The sequence below is a fragment of the Brassica napus genome, chromosome C4 (genome assembly GCF_020379485.1).
Source record: "Brassica napus cultivar Da-Ae chromosome C4, Da-Ae, whole genome shotgun sequence".
In the NCBI taxonomy this organism is placed as follows: Eukaryota; Viridiplantae; Streptophyta; class Magnoliopsida; order Brassicales; family Brassicaceae; genus Brassica; species Brassica napus.
The window spans coordinates 2,651,265-2,673,458 of NC_063447.1; the positions used below are offsets into that span (position 1 = coordinate 2,651,265).

The window sequence follows — 22,194 nt, forward strand, 5'->3', positions numbered from 1 at the left end:
GGGTCTATCACTATTGTTACCCTATCTATCTTCCATAAAATAGAATACTTGTTTAGTTATGTACTTATTCTATCTGATTAATTCTGTGGCTAAAAACTGGTAGATACTCACAAATCAGTATTTCTACGTACTATCTTTTATCTATGTGTACATAATAATTGGAAGTAAAATCCTGTTTTTAGCAAAAAAAAAATATAAGTTTATGATTGATCAAGAAAAGAACTAGGAGAAGGAGAAGCAAGAACGTTTGGAAGGAGACCGACCAACGGCTCTCATGAGATTAGCAACTTCTACAACTTTTGCAACCTCCGTTCCTCTCTTCGCTTCCGCTGTTGCTCTCCTCTCCTCCGCTTTTCTCTGCGCTCTCGCCACTTGGTTCTGTGTTTTCTCCAACGCCTTGGCCTTTCTCTCCTCTAGCTTCCTCTGCATGCATCAAAACCAAGTTATAATTTGCTTTAGGCCACATTTTCTATAGTTTACATAATACCTATAAGTTATTAGAACATACTAGAGGTTTTCACGTACGTAGTAGTATGATTTTTATAAGATGAATAGATAATATAAAAACATTGCAAACATGCAAGAAACGAACATTAACAGGTAACACTTGAATTATCAAATTTCAAAGCATCTCATGCCAAATTAATTTATTTAGCAAAAAAAATAATTATATAAAAATTATGTCCCCACTTCACCTAACTCAACCTATCTACAACTCATTCATTGTTGTTTTTTTTTTTTTTGCATTTCAGAAACAGAAATTAAATGGTTTACTGTCCATTTGGACTGACTCCAAAGATTTTTCAATCACAACTTTTATATTGCTAACTATAATACATCGTCAGTCTATATCAGTCGTGAATGCTCTATATTAACCATATATGGTGTTTGTATTTCTAATCATCGTAGCTAGGATGGACAATTTTAATTACAATATAATTTAAATTTCACCTCGATTTTCTTCATCCAAGAATTGGCCTGATGGACTTGCTCGTTAACCCGACCGTTAATAACGGCGTCTTCTCTCTTAAACCTGTTATTAATCTTAGCCAGTTTTGCCGTTTGCCATGCCGTTATCTTAGCTTCCACCTCTTCCCTCTTCACCCTTTGTACTGACGTCATCCCACCTCGACCCTGAACCTGACCCGACTCATTTCCACTTCCCTGATCCAAACTCGAATCCGGATACTGCTCCGGTACTATTGCCAATGGGTTCATCTCCTCTTCTTCCCTCTCCTCATGGATACTCCTCATCAACTCCTCACCTTGCGTGACGTCACGAGCCGTTGGTTCGTTGTTGTTTCCCATGGATGAGCCGGCGATGACTAGAGCGTTGAACTCTCTGCTTATGGTTGTGAAGTTTTCACCAGAAGAAGCGCCTTCGCTTATGGAAGTCGTCGTTGACCTAGTTGGAGAAAAATAGCCTCGCAAGGCAGGAGGTGGTGGCAACACCGTAGTAGACGCTGGAGCAAGCGCGTGGATGTCTCTCACGACAGCCTCCGGCGTCTCATCCCGGCTGGTACGGTCCGGCGAGCTTTCTTGACCGTAGAGAGTTAACATCATCTAGGGTTTTAGGAACTAGGCAAAAAAGAAGATAATCATGGTCTGATCTGTATCAAAGTAGTTTGATCTATTTGGGCTTAGATACTCTTCGGTAATGTCAAAGGTTTTAGCTTCGTTTTTTCTTAATTAGATTAGAGGAGAAAATAACACTACAAGACAAAGAAGCATACTTAAATGTCGAATTTTCAAGAAGGTTATTAATTTAAAAATATGACAAAAAGGACCTCTTCATGAAAACAACGTTGGTCCAATAGATAACGACTGCATTTAACCTTCGAAGACGTGCTTGTTTATCATGAGTTGTAAGAAAAAGACAATAATAAATTTATAACTTATCTTTGTTCACATTGTTTATCATGATACTATGAGGCTTTATTAGGAATAAAAGTTGGAAAATAAACCAGAAAAACCAAACGAATTAATTCGAAATGCTTGAAGGAAATCAAACTAAAATTAGTAAACCAGGTTTGATTTATTATAAATTAGGAAACCGAATCCGGACGAAAACTAAATGGTTCGAGTGTCGGCAAGTTTGAACCCCACCACGAGAGACATGATAATATACGTCTCAACTACAAAACGATGTTTTCAACGTGGCCATGTCTAATTAGTTGAATGTTCCCGCCAGACAATGCTGCATATGTCAGCATCACATATGAATCTAAATGGTTTGAAGATGCCACTATAGCATTGCCACGTACTAGATGTCACTTCGGTTTAAATTCGTCTTTTTCTGATAGTGTGGTGGATTTTCAATTTCTTATATCAATCTGCTATGCTTTTCATTATATTTAGTGACGTTGTATCAACAGCTTTTAACTAATGAATACCTATATCAACAACATTGATCAGAAGAAAAAAAAGAAAAGAATACCTATATCACTTAGTTTTATATATGTTTCGTGTTTTCCGGCGCAGGGAGGGTTTAAGTTTCAACCAGTAACAGTTTTAGACTACACCAGGGTTTATGTTGTATGGTTTGAACGTTCTAGTTACAACGGTTACGTTTCTAAACCTCAAAAGTTGGATGTAAATTTTGGTGTTTAAAACGTTGCACAAAGCACACTGAGCATTCTTATATGTTACAAATGTGAAGTGTACATGATATTTCTTTTCCCGATTGTGAAAGCCTTGAACGTTTCTAGAATCGTACTCTCCTGAAAGCATATGTGGACTATTAACTTTCTTGTGTAAAGTTATTGGGTTCCAGATGTTGAGACATAGACCAGATGCAGCCCCAAACTATTTTTTTTGGATTTGGCCCAAGACTTTCTTATTCTTTTCCTGCCATCCAACTTTTCTTTATGGTTCGAATGTTTATGATTTAATACAAACAAACAAACTGCCAAAAAAAATTTTTGAATGAACAACCTGCAAAATTATTTTAACCTGTCTATGATAAATTATAGCATCGGATATCGAGGGGAAAATGGACCATGTGTTTATAGCGGTCTCGAATGAAATCACACTGATCAAGTACTTTTACGTATATAAAATTTTAAATGACGAAATGGTTGCATGATCTATTTGAGTTAAGGTATCAGAGTTTCACAGTCCTATGAATATCAACATCGATGAAACTATTTAGAATCAATTCATCACAACAATACCCAACACCAATGCAGTGAATGCCCACACCTGAGACCTCTTCTATTACGACATATACATTTTTAAAAATGTAGATATCATATAAGCCTATAACTGTAGACCAATCTTCTAATTTTGGTTAAAAGTACGCTATATCATTTCTATTTAGTGTCTTTCAAAAATTGAAAGTTTAAAAACTTAAAAAGTTGGTAAATAAGTTAACTTAGAATATACATTTAACCAGGTAACACACGGATGATAATGCTAAAATGACTCAAAGCCACACAATGAAATAAAAATTCAACGGTGAGTTTCCTTAATTTACTTTATTGATGTTAATTTCCTAATATTTAGTTATAAATCGTTACCTAAAGATGACTTCTCTAAAAATAACTTACTTATTTCCCGTATAAATCCCCGTGAACATCATCTAGTTTTCTTCAGACCTGCAAGAAACAATAAAAAAGTAACAAAACTACCAAAAAAAGAAGTAAAAAAAAACCTTTCAGGTCTCAACTAAAAATGGAGATGAAGAAGATTGCCTGCGGAGTTCTTTTCACTGCTGCTTCCATGACCGCCGTCATGGCAACAGAAGTTGGAGCTCCGGCACCAGGACCCGCCGCAAGCGGAGCCTCAGTAGTCGTACCGGCTCTTGGCTCTTTGGTTGGGGCTTCCCTTGTGTCTCTCTTCACCTACTACTTGAACTAAATTAAGTTTATACAAAAAAAAGTTGATTTCTCTACTATGTCCGATTTTGAACGTATTGTTTAGACAGGCAAAGTGAATAAGACGGAAGAGCTAATAATTTGATTATGATCAGACAAATTTTATGTAATGCTGATTAATAAAAATAAATAAATGTGTTCTTCTACTCCTTTGTTATTTTTCTGTTTCGTCTTGTCCATATATTTTCCTCATATCCTACTTAAAAACCATAACTTGATTGACTATTTTTTTAAGTCATTTATTAGGCAACACTAGTCCTTACATTTTACACATAATAAAAAACAATTCAATCACTTTCCCTTGGCAATCAACACACAAATTAGCCACAAAGAAAGGGCATTTTCTCTACGAATTGGCGACACAATTTTACAATCCCGTCAATCATCATTATTGATAAATTTTACTACTATGTCTTAGTTACAAATAATAATTAACAAATAAAAATGATTAAATAAAGACTTACTACTTTTCACTAGAAAAACTCTCAAATATTTCTTTCAAGCCCAATTTGTTATTCAATTAGTGGTATCTAACTCTATTAAAAGGACAATATTTAGCCTTTTTACGTATGCCACATAGGATTGGAAATTCGACCAGTAGTATTCAAGCAATGAGACATGTTATCCGTTCATTACACGATTTGGGCTTCGTCTTTCTTATTTTGCATTTCGTTTTGGGTTTTTTATTTTGCATTCTTTTATTTTCCGATTAGGGCTTCTTCCCCTATCTCTGTCGACACAATTCTCTCTTCTGTCGTCGATGAACATGCCGTTCTTTGCTCACCTTTCGTCTTCCAGATCTTCCCTTTCTTTTCTCACCGGAACCGTTTCAACGCATACTTTCACCTTGATTGCTCCCATTCAATGGATTCTTTTCATCTTACTCTCCATTTGTCTATTTATAAATCTCTCCTCTTTTCCTCGATTAAAATTGATATTCCTCTCTCATACAAAAGTCCTGATGGAGCCTAAAGGAAACTCATCAATCTCCGGCGATCTCAAGACCAACAAGAAGACCGTCGCCTCCTCCGCGACTCCAAGGGCAAGCCGGAAGTCTACCGGTTCCTCCGCCATCGTGATGAAACCTAACGGGAAGTCTCCTGTTTCGTCTGCTCTCTCCTCCGCGCGTGGCGATCAAGTGATGCTCTTTAGAGATGTTTCACTCGGCCCACACGAAGCCGACTTGAGGTTTCGACTGATACATTTTTGGGAGGCTCGAAATTCAAACTCGAAAACGCTCATTGGACAGGAGATGCTCCTCATAGATGAAGAGGTTCGTTTGCGATTCATTTACTACTGATCCCCTTTTTAATATTGCTCTAATATTGTTAGATTTCTATTAATCGAGTATCTCAAATGATCTATAGGGGACTGTTATTCAAGGTTTTGTACCAGCGGGTCGGGTTGGGACATATGAGCTGGCTTCTGGTTCTGTTTATAAGCTAAGCAATTTTTTCGGCTCCAGAAACAAAGCTCAGTATCGGGTTACGGATCATAGCGCCACCATCACATTCGCTTGGAATTCTAAGTTATCGGTTATTGATAACCCTCCGGTTGCATTTCACGAAGATAGGTTCAGGTTCTACAGCTACAAGGAGTTTCAGGCCAACTGTGACCGCAAAATTGATCTTTACGGTAAGCACTGTTGATCTTTATACTTGAATCATTTGGTTTTTTCACCCAAATAACATTGTTCCTTTGAATTGTTCAATCTCAGACTATGTTGGCCACATGAAGCTGGTGAATGAGCATGCTATCACTGAATGTATGGTCCTCGACGAAGTTGACATAGCAGAGAAGCGACATCTATGTGTTCATGTTCAGACACATGGGTGAGTTTGTTCAAATATTAGACGCGTTTTTGTGTGTTATGTCTAACACATGATTTATCCTTGTGCAGCGGGCCAGTGATGAAACTCTATCTATGGGACCATGCCGCATCTGACTTCTGCGAGAAATTCAAGTCGTATAGAGGCACTCCAAGCGTTCTTTTGGTCACAACAGTAAACCCTAAACATCTTGGAGGTAAGCATTTCACTAAACTACCGGATTAAGTCACTAAAACTATATTGTCTCTCATCATTCGTCGTAATTGTTTGTGTACTCATATAGAACGTAGGTGTGATAATTCAAACTGAATTTTATTGAGACATCTTTACTGTTATTTAAGACCGTGGTATAACTCGTGCACGATTTGAATCCTATTGTGGCATCGTTCACGTGTTGTATGGTAGTAATTAATTAATGTGTTGTGAACAGGAACCCTTGCTCTCACTTCGATGTCATCATCTCGAGTGTTTATGGATGCCAATGTCCAGCCTAGCAGGGATTATCTTGGCTGGTATGCATTTTGGTATTCAGTTAGATTTTTCATTGAACTACTATTTTGGTATCTCATGCAAACTCAGCACTGATATTTTTTGGTTTCCCCGTTTTCTCAGGTTGAGTTCCAACTCAGATATTGCTAACAAAATTAATGCAGAGGTTGTTACTAAGCCTGAGACAGCAACTCTAGCGGAACTTTTCTCCTACATCAAACTGGAAACTGCTAAGGTACAATAGTTGTTCTGTTTCACACTCATTGTGTTATGCTTCATTGTGTATTAATATAGTTTATTTTATTTTCAAAATGGGAGGTTGCGTGGTTTGAATGCACAACAACTATAGACGATGTCGTTCGTGGTTCCGCTTGGTATTATATTTCTTGCGGTGGGTGTAACAGTAAAGCAGTCAAAGAGCCTACCTCACTGATTTGTAACAACAAGAAATGTGACAAAAGTGTTGTTACAGGCGTTGCTCAGTGAGTGTCTTATACACAGTTTCATCTAATTTTTTCCACCACTAATATCTAATCGCCTCTCATTGCAGACACCTCACGAGGATTAATGTTTATGATAAGAGTGAACAGGCAGTTTTCGTGATCCTTGGTGACGCCGGCAGAGAGTTGACTGGGAAGCATGCATCAGAATTAGTTGCCAGATACTTTGAGGTAATTTTTAACCTGCCTATACATAGCTCCAAGTTAGTTGAACTTACATATATTTTTCTTGAACGTTAGTGTAATGAGGGCGTAGAGGCTGATCAGTGCGTGCCGGTACCGCAGGCTCTACTCGATACAATAGGGCAGACACATAAATTCATTGTGAAAGTCTCCGATCATAATTTGTCAGGAAAGACCCAAATCATTACTGTCACGAAGGTATTTCCACCAGAGGCTCCGCATCATGTAGCTCTCTTGGAAGAACACTCTGTTCCATCAACATCTGATGATGTCTTGAAGTCTGTACGTGAGGAATCCAGTCCTATCAGAGGTCTTGATGGTACTGTGGGTGAGAGGGTTAGAAAAGCCTCTGCTGGTATGGAATCAGATGAAGCCAAACGTCCCAAGAGTGGCTAATACAGCTTTAAGAATCCTCTTATGCCATGATTGATTTTGCTGCAGTTTAAGTTCTGTTTTTATGTTTACCATTTCTATCTTCAGACTTTTGTTCATTGCGTGCTTTCTATGTTTCTTTGAATACACTTCCCGTTTTATGGTTTTATATCTTTATAAGCAATTTACTCATTCTATTATGGTTAGTTTTATTTTCCCTTACTACTACGCATATATTCAGACTTTAAAATAAGGAAGTCACTAGGATCTGATTTTGTGATTATTACTGAACAACGTATATGTATGATCACATCCAATGCTCACGTCTTTGAAATTACATCCAATGCTATAATTTTGATACCTATGTTTTGAAATCGGAATAATAGAAAAATATTCACAGATTACTATCCCAAATTGTGAATATTACATATAACTTCATCTCAACACAATTAAATTAAGAGGCCCACCGAACAATGGCTCATTCGAACATATGTAGAAACAAAACTATAAACACTCAAGTTGCTATCTTCACAAGCATCATTCCAAAACAATGCAAAGGTAATTGATTTATATTTAGTCCATTGTTCATACAAATAATCTAAATACTCACTACTGCAGGAAAACTGGAACTAGCTTCCTCTCTAGCAACAAGTTTTTACTTCGACCGCTCAATCAAATACATCAAGCACTACAAAGGGCGAGTAACATGTCAAGCTCCATCAAGACGGACCCAAGCCATAGAGAGAAGAAATAAAATCTCAACCTCTTCATACTCATGCTGTTCATGCTGTTCATGCTGTTCATGTCCCACCAATTTATGTATTATGCTTCTATTTATGTATAAGCGCACCCAACATTCCATCTTTTCCTTCACAAACAATCATAACTAATATGTTAGACAGAAAATTAGTTTATATTATCACAAGGTTTCAATACTAAACACAATTTTTTAAAACCCAATTTCAGATTTATATAAAAAATTTAAAACTAATAAGGTAATAATTTTCTAGAAAATTCTAACTAACTATAATAACCCAATTAGATTATATGTAATGTATAATATTACCAGGTAATGTATAATTAAATTAAAAAACTATTACTCTAACAATATAATAATTATTTATATACATTATAATCAAATATTTTTTATCTACAGCAAATATATTTTTAAATTAGAAACCTAAATATCTGTATTACCTAATAAAGGAAAATATTACTTAAAAGTCCTAATATTACTGAATTAAATAGGGATTTTTAAATGAAATTAATAAAATTATATATATATTTAACTAATGAAAACAATGTAGTGAATTAATACTGGTGATCATAATACCATTAAATTATTTCAACTATTTCATAAAGATATAAATTATTCAAAGCCTCAGATGAGAATATCAGCACCCGAAAATATAACGGCACATATAACCATTTGCCAAAAATATAACAATATCTGAATCCAAAACATCAGAATACCAAGTTTAATTCAATTTAATCATATTATAGGAAAAAATCCGGGCGTAGCCCGGAAGACCCTCTAGTATTTATAATTTTTCTTTACAAAACAAAATAAGAATATTTTCATTTTTTTTTAGGAACTCTTTAAGCCCTTCCAACGACCACTTCATCAGAGGGATTTGATACGAACAATACTTAGGTTCATCCTACGGTGAATGGTTAAATTTACCACATTCTTCATAACCAACCAAAATGCCATGTAAGAATAGTTTAAAAAGCAATAAAAATAAAAAATCAAATAGCTTGAAAAAAAAAACAACACCGACATTAATTAGCGCCATCTGCAAAATTCTAAATTCTAAAAACCTAAACTCTAAAACCATAAATCCTAAATCTAAAACACTAAACCATAAACTCCAATCCTCAAAAATCTAAACTTTAAATCTTAAACCCTAAACCCAAACTCTACGCAATAAACCCTAAATCCTAAAATCTAAACCCTAAACCCTAAACCCTAAACTCTAAACCCTAAACTATAAACCCTAAACTCTAAACCCTAAAATCTAAACCCTAAATTCTAAACCCTAAACCCAAAACTTTAAATCTTAAACCCAAAGCCTAAATCACAAATCCTAAATACTAAATCCTAAACCCAAAACTTTAAATCTTAAACCCAAACCCTAAATCATAAACCCTAAACCCAAACCTCTAAACCGTAACATTAATCTTATTAACTAGCAGATGAGTTTACGGTTTAGAGGTTTGGATTTTGGGTTTAGGATTCAGAGTTTAGGATTTAGGATTGAAATTTTGGGTTTAGAGTTTAGGATTTGAGTTTAGGGTTTAGATTTTAGGGTTTATGGTTTAGAGTTTTGGGTTTAGGGTTTAGCGTTTAGATTTTAGGATTAGGATTTATGGTTTAGCGTTTCAGATTTAGGATTTATGGTTTTAGAGTTTAGGTCTGAATTTAATCATTTACCACAGGGGTGAACCTAAATATTGTTCATTTGATACACGCGTCGTCAATCTCATAATCTGGAGTGTGGACCATCCCCTTACGTTAGGACCACCGTGTGGGTGTGCTTGTTCCCCTACAACACACAAGTCTCCAGGACCAAATTATATGATGTTCCTGAGTTTGACCAACCAAATCGCTTCTTGAATCTTTGCTCATCTCGTTTCAAATCCAATATCAAACTCTTCTCGACGATTTGTTTGCTCTGTAGTTCGAAAACGTTTCTTTTAAGATGGTCTGGTGGAGAAAGAAAAAACAAGAAGTCAACGAGCGTCAGAGAATGTTTATGAAGAATGGTTCGTTACTACTTGAAGAGCTAATTGCGACTAGTGATGATGCTAAAGCAAACCCTATAAAAAGTTTCTCAGCTGATCAGATCCTATAAGCCACCAACAACTTCAGCCGCAATAATCATGTCCGCATCGATAGATTCCGTCATTACAAAGGCATGCTTGATGATCGAGTCGTGCTTAACAAGAAATGGGCTTATGGAGGATCAATTTTCTCTGAAAAGATATACCGCGACTTAGCGGTTTCATCAATGGTTAGTGGCCACAAAAACTTCCTGAAACTGTTAGGATGCTGCCTAGAATTTTCTTACCCGGTTCTAGTTTGTGAGTACGCAGAAGTAATAACTCGTAGCTTAAGAGGAGCTAGATGTCCTATTGATCCATCATTAACATGGAGTATGAGAATCATTATAGCAAAGGAGATAGCAAACGCTTTATCTTACCTTCACACAGCGTTTTCAAGAACTCTAATCCATAAAGATATACAGCCTTGTCAGATTTTCTTGAATGAGAATGGAACAGCAAAGTTAGGTGAGTTTTGCAACTGTGTTTTCATTCCTGAAGGCGAAACATATGTTCAAGAAGATGTATTGGAAGGGACATATGGGTTTCTTGAACCTAACTATGCGTCAAAAGGTTTGGTCACTGAGAAGACTGATGTGTATAGCTTTGGAGCGTTTATGTTTGTTCTTTTAACTGGAAGAATACCGCAACCGATGTTTTGGAAAAGGGAAGATCATTTGGTGGAAGATCCAGAATGTTTGTCTAGATTGGTCAAGGATAGGAGATTTGATAAGGTTGTAGATAAGAATATGTTGGTTGTTGAGGGTAGAGACATAGAGCAAGAGAGGCTTCAAATCAAAGCGTTTCTTGAGCTCTCGTTGAGATGCATTGGTCGTCAAGGAGATGTTCCAAACATGACTGATGTGGCTAAAGAGCTTAAAAGGATTGAGAGATTGAAAAGTGTTCCTTGTTTAGTCAAAGAAACAGTTTAAACCTTTTTGTTATTAAGCTCTTCGTCATTTGGTGAATCAGATGAGAAGATTTGTATCCTATACATACTGATAAAAGGATGTTCACTTTGGATGAGACTTATTTGGCGCTTCTCACCTCGTAATGGTGCGGCTTGCTTTTTGCTTAGCTATCAATGCTCATAAAAGCTTAAGCTTAGTTAACAAAATTATTGATATTTTTTACTATTTGATTGTTTAGGTTGGTTCTGGCTAAGAGAATCAACAAGGGTACATCCCTATATGAGAAAATATCCTCTAGTGAGCTTAGCAGCTTTGTCCATTGACCACAGAAACAGAGTAAATGAAAGTAAATTATACATGAGAAAGTTGAGCAATTTGTCTACAATACGAAAAGCAGCAACCGCATTTGGCACAGTAATCTTAATCATATCCTCCTAGAGATTACCACCTTGTGTCCTAAAGCGCAACATTATAGAGACAGAGTCAAGTCTCCAAGAATAAACAACAAATTTAGAAACCAAAAAAAAAAACTCTGAAGCTACCATTTGCAAAGACAAGGTCACAACACCTTGTGTGTCTCTTCAAATGCGGTCTAGAAAATATTATAAAAACCTTGTGAACATCAGTCTAATTAACCTTTCCTTAAGATTATTAACTATCCTTGCCACTAAATACCAACATGCCTTTTGCTGACCTATGAGAAAGAATTATAACAACCTTATGACCAGCATCCACACAATGAAAATCATCCTTTAAAAATGTTATTTGTTAAGGTAGAGAGATTAGACTTTTTCACAGCACAATGAAATGGTCTAAGCTGGTCAAGAAGATTCTAATGCAACGTTGGTTGATGCATGTATGTATATGAGGGAATTTAGTTCAGAGGCATCTTAAACTAAATTTGTCTCCTATGATAGGCCTTTTAATTTGTATCAAATGCTGATATCTACTACAACTTTTCTTTTGCTAATCCAGCTCATGGGAAGAGAGACACTTACTCTTTGTTCGTGTCCCATATGGTATTAGACACACAATAAGGAGACACAAAGTGGAAGTTGGATGAACGTCTAGGAAGCTAGAGAAAGAATGTCATTTGTAAGTTTCAACTTGTTAGCTATCTCAAAACTAACTTTCACTTTCATTATCCTCAACAAACTCGCACGTCACTTGGTTCAATCTCTACAGCTTCCTTTATCCCCAAAGTTGTATCTCTAACAACTTCACCACATTTTCCCCAATTTTAATCCCACAAATTGCTTATGCAGCAGAAGCCCTGGAATAAAAACAACAAAAAAGAGTTACAGATGGAATGCAAATTCTCGGATAAAAGGTATAATTGATACCGGAGTCTCTAGTTTGGGAGATTTTTCTATCAAATTGGATAGCAATTTCCAATATTCTTCCTTATCAATTTTCAAAATGCCGAGTATTCAAGTTCTATAAGAAAGCAAATTTAACATGAGTACTACGTCAACAATCAAAGCATGCACACATTGCAAGTTTGCAACACATATATATAGCATCAAACAAGATAAAGCAAAAAAGGAAAGAGTTTTTTTTTTTGGAAACTAAAAGAGGAAAGAGAGAAGAGAGGTAGAGAGGCTCAGGAGATTGCATATCTTACATTATGATTTCTCATAAGTTTTCTCTTCATTATCGAACACCTCTATAGGCGTCTGAAAGCAAGATCGAGAGGTGCTTCTAGAAGGTGACTCCATATTTCCTTTTTTCAATATATAATACTAGGGTTTCTTTTTCCTTTCTTGCTAGTCTCTACGTAACTCGACTCTCTAGAGGGTTTATAAATATTAACAAGATACACAAAGAACGAAAACCATCAACATTAATCAGAGCGACTCGATCACGAAAACATGCGACGTTACAGAAAGAAACCAAAGATCGATCAGCCCAAACCCGATACGAAATTCATCAAGTCTCTAGGAAAGGGTACGTACGGCTCCGTCGATCTCTTCAGCTACACAAAAGACGACGGCACAACGTTCCACAACGCCGTCAAGACCTCAGACTCCGAAGATTACAACTCCATCGAGAGAGAGTTTCGTGTCCTCACCGAACTCAGAGGATGTCAAGGAGTCGTGCAATCTTTTGGTAACTCTCTGATTCAAGAAACCGATTCCAACGGAAAGAAAGTCTACAAGATGGCCATAGAGTACGCAGCTGGTGGTAACCTAACAGACTACATCCGCGTAAACCGAAGATTATCGGATCCGGTTATCAAAGACTTCACTCGGATGATTCTACAAGGGTTGGCTTCGGTTCATGATCACGGTTATGTTCATTGCGATCTTAAACTGGCGAATCTCCTTCTCTTCCCACGTTACGATCAAGAAACATGGTATTGCTCGTACGAGTTAAAGATTTCGGATTTTGGATTGACGGTTAAGGCAGGAGATGAGTCAGTTTGTTGGGAAGCTAGTTCTCCTTTTGTCGGAACGCCTCTATACATGTCTCCAGAGTCGGTACGTGACGGTACCACCGTTGAGAAAACCCTAGATTTGTGGTCGTTGGGTTGCGTGGTTTTGGAGATGTATAACGGTAAGCATCCATGGTTAGGGGTTTGTGTTGATGATATAAAGTCTCGTTTATTGGGTGGAAACGCACCGGAGATTACAGAGAGTGTTCCTTGTGACGCACGGTTGTTTATGGAGAAGTGTTTCGCAAGGGAACATGGAGAGAGAGGAAGCGCTTCGGAGTTGTTGTTGCATCCGTTTTTGAACGGAGAGAGGAAGGTGACTGATGAAGCCGCCGGTGGAGTGAGGAGGAGGGTAGGGTTGAGAATCAGAAAACCTCCGTCGAGGTTTGAAGATATTACAACACATGGGCCGAAACAAAAGGCCCGTTTAAGAAAAGGCCCGTTATAAAGCTTATGGGTAAAATCACCAAAGGAATCACTTTGTTTCGGCTGACATTATAAGCTTATCAGTAACCAGTGTATATTTTATATCAACAAAAGTTGACATGAACTTGTGTATACCAGACTCATTTTCCACGCACGAGGCTTGTAATATTAAAAAAAATAGTATAAAAGTTTATATTTCCTTTCTTAAAATTTCGTTTGTTTTAAAAAGAAAGAAAATTGACAAGGGGCCGGAGAAATCACATAATGTAGAGAAGTTCCCCACATACATCGTTAAACCATCATCTGAAAAGATGCTTTCACTATATTATAATTGTTACATATATAGGAATATTCATAAATGGTGGTCCATATAAAAGAAACAAGACCCATATCAGTTTCAGACAATAATGATAATCACTAACCCACCAAAGCTTAGACCTTCCAAAAGCTAAAATAATTCGCATTTGTATGTAATTATATTTTTATTGACATTTCGCATATCTACACAAGTTTAGAGAAGTTTAGAGAGCCTATTGTCTTCATATGTTGCTGTCATTGCCTATGTGTAGCTTACTCATTCAATCATTTTTCTTTCCTAACGCCTATTTTCAACTCTCATTTCTTTATACTAATACTTCATATTATATTGTGTTACAAAGAAAAAAAAACTTCATATTATTTGTATCCCAGTCTGTGACACGTTGAAAAATTAACGACAATCTGATCTCAATCAATTTTATAGCTACTGACAAAAAATATTGCTAAACAATGGCGGCTGGAACATCAAACGTTGTCGCAGGGGTTATAGCTAACAACAGGGATAAGACAAGAGCTAGGTAGTTACGTTTTTTCATGCTGAATTTCAAGATTTGGGTCGGTTGATGCTGATTTGTAGAGTCTTATGGTTCATTATGAACTCATTCGTATGTTCAGATACATTATATTTATTTATTAAAAAGCTATATATCCCCTATATATTATTTGTGAAACATTACAACTTCTTTTTGTAGCCACATGTCGTCACTAGGATGATTCTTAGAATTACTAGAGAAATAGGTTGGTCCATCTACTTATATAATAAACTTTTTATTAAACTAACCATAAATTCATTATTAATGTCAATTATTATTTCCTTAAATAAAGATTACGGAATTGCCTAATGTGGGTAAAATATATATGACAATTAATGATTTTGAATAAAAAAGATCTGATAAAAAAAATGTATCTTCTATCAAATTTGTTTAATTTAAAACTATTAAAATAACTTAAAAAAAACAAAATAACCATATTATAAAAATTTAGATTTTTCTGTATATTTTATATTTTGAATTTTAAAAAATGACTATAAATTACTAAAATTGTTAAAAGTCTCACATTCAAATTTTGCGATCCATGGTTTAAAATTTTTGTTATGACAAAATACAAATGATTACAAAATCATATAAGTAAAAGTCTAATTTAATTAATCATTAAGATTTAAAATATATATGTCTATATATATCATTCTAAATTAAACTATAAACCATATTGAATAAATAAATATTTTAGTTTCAAAATTTACTTTGAATAATTTTTTTGATAAAAGTTTTGAACTAACATTGATAATTTTTTTTAAATTATCAATTACTAAAATTATTAGTCTCACAATGAAAATTTTGTTATCAGTAATTTAAAATTTTTGCTATTAAAGATACACATGATAAAAAAAACATATGAGTAGAAAACACCATTAAAAAAAAATAGACATTAATATTAAAAATATATTATGTATGTTAATATCATTTAAATTTAATTACATATCCTATCAATTTTTTTTAAAAAATTGTTTGTATTAATAAAATTGATTTATACGTTCGCACCAATTTTATTATATATGTAATAGTTACTGACTTTTAATTATTTAATATATATTTATTATTTCATAATATGTAAGAACATATAATACATAAAATAATTTATATATATAATTTTTATCCCGCGCAAGGTGCGGATCTTAATCTAGTTTCTTAGTAAAATCAAATCACACTAGAGTCGGTTCAACACAAAACTCATTTTCATTTACTAGTAAAAAAGAACAATTTTTCTACAAAAATGAATCCTATTCGTAATGTGTAATGAAGATCATACCGTGAGGTATTTGATTGACCATGGCGTTATTGTATATAAGAAATAAAAATGAGTTTGGTGAATTCGATGAAATGATGGAGAGTTAGTATTTGTGAATTCGATGAAATGAATCCTATTCGTAATGTGAAATGATTGTTTAACACTGAAAGAGACCAGTGAGCTCTTCATGTTGTTTTCAACTCCACTTGCATTTGTTCTGTAGCTATTAATTTTGGGCTTCCTCTCATTCTTTAGTTCTGTTTTCTTCTACTTAAAATAAAATATCTTCCATCATGTATTTCCTATATTACTTTGAAGTATGGTCCTTATATATAGCTGAACATTGTGAGGTCACATACAACGAAAAGGACAAGATATGCTTGTCCCTCAAAATCTAGTCTTTTTTTTTTCATTTTCCATATATTTATGATCTTTAATTATTGCTGGCCAAACAATTCGCCAATTTTTTTTCTTTTTTTTGAAACTTACCAATTTTCTTTTTGAGAAAAAAAAATAATAAGGAGAGAATTTGCATACATATATGTATGTAAGAGTGGAGGAGTTGAATCCAAGAAATGGATGTGAAGGCAAGAAAGTGAGAGATATGGTCCCCTCAACAAAAGCCAGAGCATATGACTGTGACTTTAATGGCAAAGCAAAGAGGTTTGCATTTGCATGATTCAATGAAGGGTTGCTGTTAGGGTTTGGGAGATTTGTTGGCTTTTAAGTGCATGTTTTTTGTGGGGTTCAAATGCCATTCATGGGACACAATTACATTTTCTTAGATTTTTTTTTTTGTAGAATTTTTTTCCTATATCTTATACTACTAGAAAAAGATTAGAAAATACTAAAACATTCTTATTAATTTATACTATTTACTTGAACGCTTAAAATCACTTATCACTTCCCTGGGATATTTCTTTAATATAATTCAAAATTTTAAAACCGCATGTTGGGTTCAAACAGGGTTTATTTGTTGAAAAATAAAGAGATGTGGACTCCTCATGTGAGGTCCAAAATCTGCAAAGTTACGTATGTAAATTAATGTAGTTTGGGACCAGTACTTCGCATGGACATTACCATAGTTGAATTTATTTCCGTTCTTACAATACGTTTTGATTAGTCAGATATCACATACACGTTATGTGAATAAGTGAATTTCTGTAAGGAAGTCACTCTTTTTTTTTACAACTGATTATATTAAAATTAAATGCCAATAGGCTAAGTCGAATACAGCCGGAGAGAAAACTCGACGGTAAATTGAAAAGCGAGAATAATTAAAACATAACAAAGGATAGAGATAGCTAAGGAGAGAAGAGATCCATAGAAAAACTTTACTTGTAATCCTAAAGCTTGCATTCGAAGGAACTCGCTGATGTCGAAATCGAAGTTTGTCCGGCGGTCCAAGCATCTTCAAAGACAACTTTTTTATATTAAAATTAAGGAAGTCACTCTAAAACAAACTTTTTAGGGGGAATCCATCTGCAAATTTTTTTTTGAAAGAGAACATTTTTTAAAACGTTTACACCAACTGCTTTACAATTTTATAACTGATAAGTTTTTTCTTTATCATTCCACAGTGACCTGATACATCTGTGGAATGATACATATGTATACAATGAAAAATAGCAGAAATTAAACTAGCTAGATATTAACATCTGATCTAAGTTCTTGTTTGAATTATGACAGTATATACGTAGAAGAATGTTGCGATTGAGATTAAGAAGTTTAATAGTATGCTATGAAACATTTAGTAACTTGATTTTTTTGTTCTTTTTGAAGTATAACTACCTAAGGTGTAATTATAGTTTTTTTTTTTTGATCAAACCATACTTGCATTAATCTTAAATATGTCTAAGCTCCAACAGAGGAGGAGGATACAAATGGGCTATTAACAGCCAAGCAGACAACAACAATAACATAAGGGATAAAATGGCGATACAAATCATAAAAAATCATATGAAATTGTATCACAACAATGTCATAAGCTTCTTCAAAGATCGCATCTAGTGTAACCCGTAGGACCACACACACTGCACCATACGCAGAGAGCATTCGATGGGAGGAAGATCCTTGCAATACCAACGAAACATGTTCATCCAATTCACTCCATATAGGAGGAAATATTAGGAAAGAAGACTGATTCAACTGAGGAACAAGCGGGAAACCATAACCCGCCACATCCATATTCCACGGACTGAAGATGACAATGAACTTCTCTTCCACCTGCCACAAAGAAGAGAGATACACAAGCCCAATACCAACATCCGTCATGGAACCCGTACAAGAACTGCATACTGCAGACGATCGCGCCAAGGCGATATAAATTCTACTAGAGGTCGCAAAGGTAGAACCTAATAAAACTAAATCCATCGGTATATCACCAACTAAAGTCCTATACCTCAGTTCCAATGTCACCCACACAAATAACTGTCTAGAATATTCTATATTAGCAGAGTAAAAGGAGCTAAGATGACCCTGAAAAACCTTACACGAAGGAGTGGTAGGGAGGTCGAAACAAGAACTGATTGAAGGCCAGTCGACACACCCAAACACAAACCTGTATATCACAGGAGAAAGAAACCTGTAGGTTAATGAAGTGTCACTAGCGGACACAGGGGAACCACCACCACCACCATTCTTTGTCGCCATCCTAGATGGAGGCTTTAGAATTGAGATCTGGCTCAAAGCTTGAGTAGATGGTATGGAGAAGAGACAGCCACAGACGGCTGATGAAACCCCAAATAACAAGAAGGGAACGTCACGGCCTCGAGACTCAGGCGTCAAACTTAGGAAATCCAGATCTGGGTTTTGAGTCATCGCCAGAGGAAAGAGACTGGAAGAGGTGTTGAGGCAGCGAAGAAGAGCAACGACGGCGGGTACATCCGGAGGATCTGGTGGTTCCGGCGGAGTGACGAGAGAGAGGGAAGCCAAGGGGAGGAACTTGCACGGTGGTGGGTCAGGAGGAGGCCTGAACAGCGGACAGAGAGGAGCAGTCACCATCATCATCACGAGGAAAGGGAGGAGCTGCTTCACGTGGTGGAGAGCTAGGCGGAGGTGGAGGAGTAGAGGAGATCCATCCAAGCGGCGTACATCGGGACTCGGGCCTGGGAGATTGTCTTTTTTTTTTAGTCTATAAATCTTTGGTGTAATTATAGTTTATGCTTATAAATATATCATAAGCTATAAAAGAGCGCATAATATTTGGGGTTCTTGTTCGTAGATAATCGGTGCAAATCGTTATGTTTGTTGCTATTGTACATTCAGGAGGTTTTACCAAGCGATATCCTAACTAGTAACAACATTTAAGAATTTTGTTTTGTCAACGTAACAGCATGATTAGATTGAAAGAGCTATGTTTTAAAATGGATGAAATTCCGTTTATAATTGTGTATTCATCTTTGTTTAATCAATGCGCTTAATAATACAAATTAATTAACATTGCATACATTCATGACCAAAAATTTACAAAAGCGATCCAGCAAAAATAATACTAGTGGACTGAAAAACTGAATAATTCGTACATCGTATCGAATTTTGAGTGTGTAGATAAAACATAAAGGGAATATATAGTTCAAAATGAAGAAGACGACGTGGACCGAATTTTGCCGGATGATCGTGTTGATAAGTTTCGACAGGTTACTTGCATTGATGAGAGGTCGAGATCTCTACAAATAAAGATTCAATCTTTGGTTTAATTATATGGTGATAACATGAACTAGTTGGTTATTAGCATCATTCGATGATCATGTAGAAGGACCACCCCTCTCTCTCTCTCTGTAAGATCATCTTTGCATCAGTGAGACAAAACATCCAAGAGTGTAAAATGCTGGTCCTTGAGAGAGAAGATCTCTCTTTAATTAGGTCTCCGTCTGACTCTCTCCTCTTTCTCTATTAATCCATTAGTAGTAAAATTCATGTACTTATACGTAGACTTAATAATAACCAAATAGCTAGGGTCCATGGTATAAAAGAGTCCATACCTAACTTCACCTTGCTAGTGATCTCTTACCTACAAACTCTCACTCTTTTTAGTTCAACCCATTACTCACCATGACCCATTTCATCTGCTAACGATCAATTTGGTAAGCTTTTTTTGTCTTCATTTTAACATCTTCAGCAATCACTTTTTGGAAACAGCTAACAGAAAAGGAGATAAATTTGCAAAAGGAGAACTTATTGGAGTTTTAAGAGAAGAAATGCATGTGTGATTGGGTAGGGAAGTGAATAAAGAGGCCTCTCTTTTATCCGACCATTTTTACTATATTAATTTATTATTTCAGTAGAAAAAAGCTTACCCACCGTGACAAGGTACATGACATAAACATACATCATAGATTCATAGTAAGCTACTATTTAAACACATAGCTAGACCCTGGACAGATATGAATTTTCAGTTTTTAATTATTTATTTTATTAAATGATGTATTTGTAATATTCGTTCATATTATATTCATTAAGTAAATATTTTTTTTGCATCTTAAACTATCTATTTTTTTACAAATGTGTGATATCATATAAAAAATATTAAAAAAAAATGAGTATATAGAGTTAATTAGATAATTGTAAAAACAGAAAAAAAAATTTCGTAAGCGATATCATATAAATAATGATCCGCCCAGTTAACAAAAATCATGATTTTTATATGTGTAATTTTTTTTATTTTGACCATTTCCTTAAAACTATATTAAATTTTACATATTTTAATTAGAATATTTTTAATATCTTTACCTTTTTATTTGAAATGCAACTCAATATTTTTTAAAATATAATAACAAAATATTTAAAAAATATTTTTAGAATTTGTTTCAAAAATACGAAAATTACATTTTAAATTAAAATTATCCTAAAATATGATAAGTTTTGATGTAAACGAAAACTCAAATTATGTCAAAAATAATTATATTCAATGATAATAACAATTTAAATTGATTATTTTTAAGAAAATACATTTACAAAAATATTGTTTGAAAGAAAATTCATTTATCTTTCGAATATAAAATGAAAATATTATAATTAATTAATAAAAAATATAAATAAAAACCATAAATTTAGCAAATGACAACTGAGTTATATTATGCTAAAATTTTATTTCTAACAATTTAGCAAATGACAAATGAGTTATGAGCAAATAATACCATATAATTTTTAAAAGCATAGCCATTCTTAATTTTTTTTGAATAAATAATTATTTTTAAATTTAATCAACTGAAAATAATATTCGTACAATTGTATGAGTCAAATTCTATTTTTATTGATGCATGTTATATATTAGTGCTGCATTTTTAGGTAACATTTTAATGATGCACGTTTTTAAAAATCTCTATTATTAAAATTATGCACGTAAGGATAACTCATGAGTTTTCTTGGTTGATAAAATGACATTATGTCCAAATTTATTTAAGGATATTTCATTAAGGTAACTGAAAAAGACAAACAATAAAATAGGAAGTTTAAATTCATTTAAGCATATTTCATTAATGTAACTGAAAAGACAAGTAATAGATTAGGCAGTTTTATTCGTTTTAAGATATTTCATAAATGCAACTGAAAAAGACAAGCAAAAAAATAGAGAGTTTAATTAATGAAGTAAGAACATTTTCAAATGGGTACTTCTATTTTAATAATATAGATAGATGTTACATACAATACCAAAGATACACAAGATAAATGTGTATTCCTAATACTACATACATATCCACGTATCAGTGCCTAGTACACAACCATAACCCGATATCCACTGCGGAATAAATAAGAGTCCCTCCATTGGTAGTATTAGGAGGAGTTTAGACTATTTAAACAAAAAAAAAATGAAATAAAGATATCTTAAGAAATTATGGGATACTAAAAAGACATATATATATCATTCAAATAGATGATTATTTAATGAGACGGTTACATACAGAGAAATATTATGTATTTCTCTTATCTTGAGAGACACATTTTGTGGTTGAGACACATTGTCCATACAGCTGTTTTTTTGTGGACGAAATTACCCCTACTTTAGGTGGAAAGAGAAGTTTGTTCCTTTTAAAGAAGAAACTACATGGTCAATTGGATTTGGTGACACAGTAACTAACTTATATTAGATTTTGGTTTGAGTGACTAAATGAATGTAACTTAGTTTATGGTTTGACCGATGAGTTGTAATTTTTTTTGTATTTTTTTAATTTATTTTTATTATTTTTATAAGTCCACCTCTCGTTCCTTTGTTTGATTATTTTTCAAATATTAAAGTATATAAAT

The 22,194-nt window shown here is 34.4% G+C and overlaps 4 protein-coding genes and 1 pseudogene across 4 annotated transcripts; 3 read left to right on the forward strand and 2 right to left on the reverse strand.

The window, feature by feature from the left end:
- Positions 1-102: 102 nt before the first annotated feature.
- LOC125585017 (remorin 4.2-like) lies at positions 103-1,736 on the reverse strand. Its single transcript, XM_048753314.1, has 2 exons — positions 952-1,736; positions 103-423 (listed from the first exon to the last, which is right to left on the reverse strand). Exons 1-2 carry the CDS (start codon positions 1,561-1,563, stop codon positions 223-225), a joined length of 813 nt encoding a protein of 270 aa, XP_048609271.1. The 5' UTR covers positions 1,564-1,736; the 3' UTR covers positions 103-222.
- A 3,100-nt stretch (positions 1,737-4,836) lies between these two features.
- On the forward strand, positions 4,837-7,272 carry LOC125585290. Its single transcript, XM_048754073.1, has 9 exons — positions 4,837-5,148; positions 5,243-5,510; positions 5,593-5,707; positions 5,776-5,900; positions 6,135-6,216; positions 6,317-6,428; positions 6,512-6,675; positions 6,744-6,864; positions 6,934-7,272. The coding sequence occupies exons 1-9, from the start codon at positions 4,837-4,839 to the stop codon at positions 7,270-7,272; spliced, it is 1,638 nt and encodes a 545-aa protein (XP_048610030.1).
- Positions 7,273-9,950: 2,678 nt separating this feature from the next.
- On the forward strand, positions 9,951-11,091 carry LOC106454504 (annotated as a pseudogene).
- Positions 11,092-11,297: 206 nt separating this feature from the next.
- LOC106453326 (mitogen-activated protein kinase kinase kinase 20) lies at positions 11,298-14,030 on the forward strand. The gene has a single exon (XM_013895586.3). The coding sequence runs from the start codon at positions 12,854-12,856 to the stop codon at positions 13,862-13,864; it is 1,011 nt and encodes a 336-aa protein (XP_013751040.2). The 5' UTR covers positions 11,298-12,853; the 3' UTR covers positions 13,865-14,030.
- Positions 14,031-15,916: 1,886 nt separating this feature from the next.
- On the reverse strand, positions 15,917-20,323 carry LOC125585018. Its single transcript, XM_048753315.1, has 2 exons — positions 18,441-20,323; positions 15,917-18,174 (listed from the first exon to the last, which is right to left on the reverse strand). The coding sequence occupies exons 1-2, from the start codon at positions 18,955-18,957 to the stop codon at positions 18,053-18,055; spliced, it is 639 nt and encodes a 212-aa protein (XP_048609272.1). The 5' UTR covers positions 18,958-20,323; the 3' UTR covers positions 15,917-18,052.
- Positions 20,324-22,194: the final 1,871 nt, after the last annotated feature.

Bases quoted from the DNA above. Each gene is read 5' to 3' on its own strand.
- LOC125585017 (XM_048753314.1), bottom strand. From the start codon at position 1,563: ATGATGTTAACTCTCTACGGTCAAGAAAGCTCGCCGGACCGTACCAGC. The intron at 424-951 runs GTGAAATTTAAA...TGATGCATGCAG, and splicing joins CTTGGATGAAGAAAATCGAG to AGGAAGCTAGAGGAGAGAAA.
- LOC125585290 (XM_048754073.1), top strand. From the start codon at position 4,837: ATGGAGCCTAAAGGAAACTCATCAATCTCCGGCGATCTCAAGACCAAC. The intron at 5,149-5,242 runs GTTCGTTTGCGA...AATGATCTATAG, and splicing joins TGCTCCTCATAGATGAAGAG to GGGACTGTTATTCAAGGTTT. The intron at 5,511-5,592 runs GTAAGCACTGTT...GTTCAATCTCAG, and splicing joins CCGCAAAATTGATCTTTACG to ACTATGTTGGCCACATGAAG.
- LOC106453326 (XM_013895586.3), top strand. From the start codon at position 12,854: ATGCGACGTTACAGAAAGAAACCAAAGATCGATCAGCCCAAACCCGAT.
- LOC125585018 (XM_048753315.1), bottom strand. From the start codon at position 18,957: ATGATGATGGTGACTGCTCCTCTCTGTCCGCTGTTCAGGCCTCCTCCT. The intron at 18,175-18,440 runs GTAAGGTTTTTC...TCTTTGTGGCAG, and splicing joins CCTCCCTACCACTCCTTCGT to GTGGAAGAGAAGTTCATTGT.